The 8,868-nt window shown below is 32.1% G+C and overlaps 1 protein-coding gene and 1 long non-coding RNA gene across 4 annotated transcripts; both read right to left on the bottom strand.

Moving 5' to 3' along the window:
• Positions 1-964: 964 nt before the first annotated feature.
• On the bottom strand, positions 965-5,501 carry LOC112776434 (glycerol-3-phosphate dehydrogenase [NAD(+)]). 3 transcript variants are annotated; one of them, XM_072228058.1, is made up of 12 exons: positions 5,355-5,501; positions 5,029-5,208; positions 4,451-4,527; positions 4,289-4,361; positions 3,357-3,574; positions 3,133-3,240; positions 2,845-2,908; positions 2,726-2,763; positions 2,514-2,634; positions 2,383-2,437; positions 2,236-2,284; positions 965-1,691 (listed from the first exon to the last, which is right to left on the bottom strand). In XM_072228058.1, the coding sequence occupies exons 3-12, from the start codon at positions 4,514-4,516 to the stop codon at positions 1,536-1,538; spliced, it is 948 nt and encodes a 315-aa protein (XP_072084159.1). In that variant the 5' UTR covers positions 4,517-4,527; positions 5,029-5,208; positions 5,355-5,501; the 3' UTR covers positions 965-1,535. The 3 variants fall into 3 exon arrangements, with proteins under 3 accessions (XP_072084159.1, XP_072084158.1, XP_025676379.1); XM_072228057.1 differs by having other exon boundaries at positions 5,029-5,211; positions 5,355-5,494; XM_025820594.2 differs by lacking the exon at positions 5,355-5,501 and having other exon boundaries at positions 5,029-5,348.
• A 1,307-nt stretch (positions 5,502-6,808) lies between these two features.
• On the bottom strand, positions 6,809-8,236 carry LOC112779350 (uncharacterized). The gene is made up of 2 exons (XR_003190665.2): positions 7,825-8,236; positions 6,809-7,126 (listed from the first exon to the last, which is right to left on the bottom strand). It is a non-coding gene; the product is annotated as an uncharacterized lncRNA (long non-coding RNA).
• Between the last annotated feature and the right edge of the window lie 632 nt (positions 8,237-8,868).

The following is an 8,868-nucleotide window of genomic DNA, read 5'->3' on the forward strand; positions in this document are numbered from 1 at the left end:
TTAAATATTATTAATCAATATTACTCATGATATAATCGTTGGTATAATTGTTATAGATGTTTTTATTTTACATTTTAGTGACGATTTTTAGTCAAAATTAAAAGTGGTCGAAATTTATGAATGGAGGAGTGAACAATGGGCTTTTAACGAATAGTCTAACCATTTATAAGATTGATTATCGATGCCATGACGCTTGGGCCAATTCTTGTAGTGTGAAAGAAAATCTAAAAAGACCATATCTAATCTAATAGTGGCGCCGAAGAGCCTTGGCTCAATGGCATTTCACCCCCTCCCCATTACTAAAGGTCTAGAGTTCAAACTCTAGAGGATGCATTTTGAAAGAAAAATGTGATAAATATGTGAGGAGTGTGTGGGTGTATTGTGTACTTAGGATTGGGGGTTGTCCAATCCACTCACAAAAAAAAAAAATCTAATAGTGAATAGACTAATATTATACAAGTCCGCGTATCTAAAGTTAATTTAGATTGTGGAAATTGCATATTTCTATCCAAGTGAATAGTGGAAGTCTGGAAGACATAACCTCGTCTCATGCATAAATGGAGGAGCAAAATCCTTAATTAATGATAATTAGGTTATAATAATAAACTATATTAAGTGTATATTAGGACAAGTTATTTAATTAAATTGTTTAAAATCCAAAATTACTAGAGTACAATTTACTGCTGTAGAATTATAAAAAAACGGCGAGAGACTACAGCGGAAACCACAATTTCAGTTCAGATAGTTTTTCTTCCAAAACCGCTACATCCTATAACGGTTTACGTTCAATTTTGAAACCACTACACCCTACACCCTACACCCTACACCCTACACCCTACACCCTACACCCTGTAGCAATTTATATGGATATATAAATGTTGCAAATATTAAATAACTCGTCCCTAAAATCAATTACTAAAATCAACTACTAGTATAAAATATAAAATACATAAAAATACATATATTTATACACAAATACATAATAACTGATTTTGATTGCTATGCAAATAGCATTTTTGTAATTTTGTATAACAATAATAGTGTAATAGCTTTTCTTTTGAGTTAGTGCTCCAAGTAATGTAGAACAACAGTAATATAATTCCTACGGGGTGTCTACTTCAGATTTGTAGTAATCATCAACCTTCATTTTAAACAAATAAATTAGCTAATAGCTCTCGAAAATTGGAAAAACCCAGTCCACAGATAAATTTTCAAGTTACTTTTTTATTTTAATCTAGTCTCTTTTGTGAATGAATTACTTGCAGTGGAAGAACATAGCTTAAAAAGAATTTTTTCTAGATGTTAACTTCCATGGCTTTCAATATTCCATAAATGTCCTGACCTCCAGGCATGGACAACCTCGTTGTTGGCGCGAGAACGATGATGAAGCAACCAACTCTCCAATGCTTTCCACGGTTCATGTACGATGAAAGCATGACGTTTGTATATTCTTGGGACTGTTAACTGTAACCTGCTGTAACGGTAATCTATATTACTTGGACAATGTAACAAACACTCTATTGGAGCACCTTGAATCAAAAGGACCTGACTTGCTTCTCACTGTACTCAACTATGGCTGATGGTGGAAGTAAGCCACTGCTTATCTCATGAACGGTTGCGAAGAGAGGAAACAATTCTAGCCATCCGCGGTGGCTGAGAACCTCATAAACCTCTCTTGCAGTTGAAACACCCTAAATACAAGAAAGTAAGATAAATAAGGACAGATATAAAGAACACAAAAAGCCTCTGCTAGTTCTTGGAGTGTTTTTATACGAGAAATGCTAGCGGATCAAGACTTTTTATCAATATTAGTCAACACTTTATTTTTGTACTATTATAATTTAAAGTTTAAAGTTTAGGGGGTTTAGAATTTAGTCTTAGTCTTTAGTGTTTAGAATTGGCCAAATGTTGGTAAAAAATGAAAAGAGACTATAACTTTTCCTATTATTAGAGATATAACCATTCATTTGCTTCTCTTATCAGCTTAAGCTTTTTCTTTTCGGAGAAGTAATTTCATGACATGACATCAGACTTAAAAGAGGCTCTTGCGTGAGGGAACGTATTAAAAATATAACTATTTCCTTTTCCTATCAGCTTAAGAAATATCGATCTTAACATTTTCAATATTTGATTCTGGAATTCAATAAATTAGCACTGGCCATTGTATGTATTATTCATCTGAAGATGCTTAGTCTATGACTATACTGTAGGCTAAAGTGCATGTCATGTTTGTACCTGCAATTTCTGGCCTTGCAGCATCTCTGCTTCGAGCTCATCGAAAGACCTGCAGAGAATAGAACGAAAACAAGAAACACCAGATCAATCCATTTTCCGTTTCTTTTAATAGAATCAAGGACCAAGAAAAAGAAATAGGAAACTAACCTCCTTCCCCCATTCTTTGCATAAGCCTCAGCAACTTTCCTGTTTCGACCACCCACTGCCATAACCAACATGGTTTTAATAAAAGCAAGCAAATGAAAGCTAGACTAATTGAAGTTAATTAGCTTTCTTACAGCAAGTTGTGATAAGGTCCGCCACACCACAGCTCTCGAAAAATGTGCTGTCCTTAACAGATGGAAACAACAACTTCGAAAATGCCTTCATCTCTCTAAGACCAAGTCGCATGATTGCAGCCTAGACACAATGTAGATAACCAAAAATAAAACACAGGATGAATATTCTTTATATGTGAAAGAAGCCTTAACATAAAATCCTGTAAACCTACCTTCGTATTGTTTCCCATCTCCAGGCCATCAACAAAACCTGTTCATATGTGTATAATTCTTAAATCATTCACTTCATGAGAAAGGAAGGGATAAAACTTCAGGTACTGTACAAACAAACCTGCTGCTAAGGCCACAACATTTTTCAGCGTTCCACACAGTTCAACTCCTTCAACATCCTGGACCTAAGTTTTATAAACATAAAAAAAATCATAAACACCGAATATCTGAATGTTTGAATGTTTTGCGGGCTACAATAAAATACTAAGGATCATATAAAATTGTCATGACAATATATCTTTGTATTATTTATTACTCTAGGCAAATTCCTCAGTTTCATCTAGAATTACTTGTGATAAAATTTTCACCAAATTGTTCATCATCAATTATGAGATAATGCTGTACTTACAGCTGTGACAATGAAATATGGAGTATAAAACAACTGAACCCATCTCTCGGCGACGTCTCTGTTCTGCCGGTATCCAACAGTTGCTTCACTAAACTTCTCTACTGCTATCTGTACAACAGTAATAATTTCGAGACAGTTTTAATCAAGGCAGTGAAAGATGCCATGAAGAATCTTTTGTTACTGTAAAAATAATAAAAATTAAAAATCAGAAAATTTCTAACTACCTCATTTGCTATGTTGGCCCCCATTAAAACAGAACAATTGATTCCGAGTATCTGAGAGATGAGACTAGAGATCATACACGGGCCTTCCATCTTCACCTCCATCCCTTTGACAAGAGAAATAGCCTCAGCATCTGCTCTTATTTTCCCAACAAGCCTTTTGCATATTCCTTCCATAAATTGATGTGGAGTCACGAAGACTAACATGTTCGCATCCCTCACTGCATGATTTACCCACTCAGTGCACAAGATTAGAGTGTAGCATTGAAATTACTAACAAAACATTATGTCCTTATCCATCAGGCTGCGATTGATTTTGAAAATAGAACAAAACACAAAAGACAAAGACACAAAAATTGGTGTTTTTGTATTTTATTTAGTGATAAACTAAATATAATATAGAACAAATTATGAAAAGTGTAATTTACTTTCATTTCCTTCATCACACAAAATCTCGGATGAAAAATAAAATGGTGAAAAATATAATTATGAAAAATTGATAGGAATATAAAAAGATAAAAAGAAAAAAGTAAGTTGTTTTTCTTACTATTGTCTCTGTGTTCTTGCTGATAAGAAAGACACATAATACACTAATTTAGTGTCTCGGAACAATATTCGTGTCTATGTCTCACTTGTCAAACATGATTTTATATCTCCGTCTTTGTCTGTGTCCTGTGCTTAGCAGCCAGTGAACAAAAAATTTGCCCAGAATACCAAAGTGACTGGCTAATATTTGTCTATGACATGATCTTTTTTGGGTAATTTTAGTACTTCACTGACAATTTTAAATGGTTAATTGCTTATAGAATCTAGTATTTAGTTTTCTACTCACAAAGAAAGAGTAGATTCTTCTGGACTAAGATTCTTATTTTATATGTTCTAAATTTGATATAAATTACTGAAATTGATACTGAAAGAAAAGAAACAATTGGTACCAGTATTTTCAAGATCTGGATCTGCAACAACATTATTGCCAAGCTTGATTCCAGGGAGATATTTGACATTTTCCTGCCAAATGAAAAATATATTGAAAAATATTTGGACATATAATAGCAATGAAAATGGAAAGCAATAAAGCATGGCTATCTAGTCCTTACATTGGTTCGGTTGATGGCATCAGTGAGTTTCTCACCACTTTGTAATGTCTCCTCATACACCCACATCCTTACTTCATCTGAGTTTATCAGATGATCCATCAAATGAGTAAACTCATTATTCTAAAGGAAATTCAGTTTGTTACCAATATATATATGATGACTTAAGTTTCAGCAAATATTTTTTTTAAAAAAAAAAAGGAAAAAGAAAAATCAATACTTATAGATTGTCTTTTGTATTATACATTCCTAGCCTTTATCCTTGTCCCAACCTTCTTCGGCCACAATTTTTTCATCAATCCAACATCATTGTACCATTTTATATATTTTATAAAACTCACTTGCACAAGAACAATGATGAACAGCGAACCTAGTCAACTTTTTTTCTAGATACATGCTTGCATGTCCAAAACTAAAGTATATATTAAAATATAAAATATATATTGAAAATAAATTAAATAATGTATATATTTATACAATATTACATGATTTGATGACTGATTTTTTGGACAAATATAGCATTTTTGAAAAGCACTAAAAAAGAAAAGGGAATAAAAAAGAAGAAAGGATAGAAAAATTACCATGGAATGAGTTCAGCCTGAAGGTGTTGGAGGCAATGAGCTTAGAAGCAACACTGCCCCAGTTGCCACTACCAATAACAGAAACCTTCGATCTGTGTGTAGTGTCATTGACACTGGTACTGCTCAAGACGCTGTTATGAGCCACAGTCTCTTCCTTTTGTTGAGATTGAGCCTCCAAAGCTGCTGGAGCCATGAAGAAGAGCAACAAAGACAGAAAGAAGAAGAGAAAAAGAACTGAGTGACACACGGAAAGTAGATTGAAGAGAGAAGAGAGCGAAGTATAAGAAGAAAAAGAGAAGGGTTGAAGGGGGGCGGAGATGGCATACCAGCCAGGCGCGTGACAAACTAAGTTGAATCTGGCGATGTCCTCTATGACTATGTGTCTTTTGCAGCACAAGACACCATAGTTGCGTCGTGTGCTCGGTTATGTAGGGACCACCATTTTTAACTAATCCATGAAATCCTATTGTTTCACTTTGAATTTATCTCCACAACCATATGAATATATGATAATTTAGGTAAATCAACAAAAATAAATCAAATGAAAATTAATATTATATATTTATACTAATATTTTAAAATAAAATAGATTATATACATGTTTTAAAATATTTTTGTGTAAATCGAATTAACTAAATTCAATTCAAGTTTTTTTTAATATAAATTGAATTAATTGGATTCGATTTACTATGTATGTCCTATCAATAAGAATTAACTTGATTCGATTTCCTACTTATGCAGTATATACATATAAATCGAATTTAGTTAGATTCGATTTACTACTAACTAATACAGATTATTGACATTTACTTCTTTTAAGTTAATTATTTATTAACTTTAAAATATAAATATCAAAAAAATCAAAATAAATAAGAATAGAAATTCAATTTTTGTATTTTAGTTCAAATTCAAGAAAATCTACATTTTTATAAATTTATGAATGTAAACAATTATTAAAAATCATCATTTGATTCGTTAGCATCTAAAAAAATTATTACTGGAACTTTTAATATTATAAAAATTAATATAAAATATAGCCCTCCAAAATAATATCAGAATTAAAACTTGAATTTTTCAAAATAAAAAATAACAGATAGTTATACAATATATAATGACCAACTATATTTATACAATATGTAATTTGAAAAATAATTAAAATACTATATCAATTAAATTATCATTTAATTTGTGAAATTAAGTATAAAATTTATACTTTGATGATTGTATGCTTTGAAAAATTTAAGTTTAAGTTAGAAGTAACGTTATTAAAGGTATAAATTTTATATTTGATTGCATAAATTAAATGATAATTTAATTGATATAGTATTTTAATTATTTCTCAAATTATATATTGTATAAATATAGTTGGTCATTATATATTGTATAAATATCTGTTACTTCTTACTCTGAAAAAATTTAACTTTTAACTCTTATACCACATTTTACACTTTATATTAATTTTTCAACATCGAAAATTCCAATAATAATTTTTTAGATGTTAATTAGTTAAATGATGATTTTTAATAATTTTTAAAAATTATTTAATGTTCCGTTCTACATTTATAAGTTTATAAAAATGCATAGGATTTGATAGGGGTGTTCGCGGTGCGGTTTGGTTCGGTTTTTTAAAAAAAAGTCATCCGATCCAATCGTATAATTAATATGCGGTTCGGTTTTTTTACCGAGATCATCCGAACCAAACCAAACCAATTAAATTCGGTTTGGTTTGGTTCGGTTTGTTCGGTTTTTCAATCAATTCAAAAAAAATACTACCAAACTATTTCACAAAGTCATCTCGTTGAAATCAACAAACACAATACACAATAACTAAGTCTTAATCCAATAAAATTCAACGATAAAAGAAATTAACAAACGATAATTAAAGAAGTTTAAAAATTTAGTAGTCAACACAAGATAAAATAAATATAAATTTTTAGTGTTTCTACGAGGACTGGCGCAGCAGGCAATGCAGTCGGAGATCTGATGCTTGTAGATTCATTTGGAAGAGGAACTGGCGCAGCACCAATCAATCATCATAACACAAATCTCTTTCATGACCATTTATATGCTCTTTTTTGTTTTTGTATCCTGTAAATTTCTACAGATTTAAACAATAAGAAAGTAAGAAAGGATATTTCTAGCACATAAACAATAAACATCATGATTCACTAAACATTAAAAATACATGCAGTTTGATAGGTTCTCCAAAGTTGTTCATATGAACTCTTTCACTGAATGCATAAAATCTGCAAACAAAGATCCAAACATTTCAAGCAATTGGGATAGTTCTCAACATGCTCACCAACAATGAACAAATACATTATGAACAATCAGAAATTATTTTCCTAAACAAATACATTGAACAGTGAACCACAGAACCAATTTCCCTAAACAGATACATTGAACAATCAGAAGCAATTTCCTTAATCAAATAAATATACACATTCATAAGCTAAAATCCCCAAATACAACAATCAGAACCTAGAACCCTAACAATAAAAAACACACCTTCTTTAACAATCAGAACCTAGAACCCTAACAATTAGAAATAATACACATTCATAAGCTAAAATCCCCAAATACAACAAACTGCATAAACAAATACAACAATCACAACAATTAGCAATTTCAAAATACACTGAACACAATAAAAATACAATAAAAAATACAATAAAAAAACAGAACCCTAAACACAGAATTTGAATAACAGAATCATCAAAATCAAAATAGAAAAAAAAATTCAGAATCATAAACATAAGTTGAAACTCAAAATCATCAGAATTAAAAAAATCCTACTATAGAAGACGGAGATGCTGGACAGTGAGACACGGTGGGTCGGCGGCTGCTACAGATGGGACGAGACTAGACTGATAAGGACGACGACACTCCTGGACTGGATTGCGACGTATGGCAGAGTAGTGGAGGACGATTACGACGCTGCAATATCGGAGACGGCACTGTGCAGGGGAAAGGGAGGGGAGCTCTGGGGTCTGGGCTCGCACTCTGACTAAGGGTTAGTGTGCGACGACGAGAAGGAAGCGTGACGAGGAAGGGAGGGAGAGAAAGGACCGCGCCGAGAAGAGGGAGCGCGATGCGGAAGGGCCGCCGTGACGGTGCTGTCCGGCGAGTCAGATGCAGAGAGGACAGAGGAGGGTAGGAGGAGGAGTTTTGGCGCTGTGGAGTGGAGAGAGTGGCGGCTGGCTAGGTTATCTGCTTGGGGGAGGGGGCTTTATATATTAGGGTTTTTAAGTGAACCGGTTCGGTTCGGTTCGGTTCGATTAGGATTTTCACTGAAAGAACCGAAAACCGAACCGAACCGCAAAAAAAACTGCAAAATGTTATTTTTTTGGTTTTTTCGGTTTTCGGTTTGTTCGATTTTCGGTTTGTTCGGTTCGGTTGATCGGTTTTGTTCGGATTGGATCGATTTTAAACACCCCTAGGATTTGAACTAAAATACAAAAGTTAAATTTTTATTCTTATTTATTTTGATTTTTTTAATATTTTATTTAAATCCAAATGCGCTTATTTTCTTATTAACGTTTATGTTTTAAAGTTAATATTATTAACTTAAAAGAAGTAAATGTCAATAATCTATATCAGTAGTAAATCGAATCTAGTTGATATAGTATATATAGTAAATCAAATTCAATTAATTCGATTTACATAGAATTATTTTAGGACATGCATGTAGCTTATTCTATTTTAAGACATTGGTATAATATTGATCCTCATTTAGTTTGTTTTGTGTAATTTACCATGATAATTTCGAGTAACTATAGGATAAATAATATAAAATTATTTTATTTAACTTAGAATTAATAATTATACATATAATTATAT

Source organism: Arachis hypogaea, chromosome 19 (genome assembly GCF_003086295.3).
Source record: "Arachis hypogaea cultivar Tifrunner chromosome 19, arahy.Tifrunner.gnm2.J5K5, whole genome shotgun sequence".
In the NCBI taxonomy this organism is placed as follows: domain Eukaryota; kingdom Viridiplantae; phylum Streptophyta; class Magnoliopsida; order Fabales; family Fabaceae; genus Arachis; species Arachis hypogaea.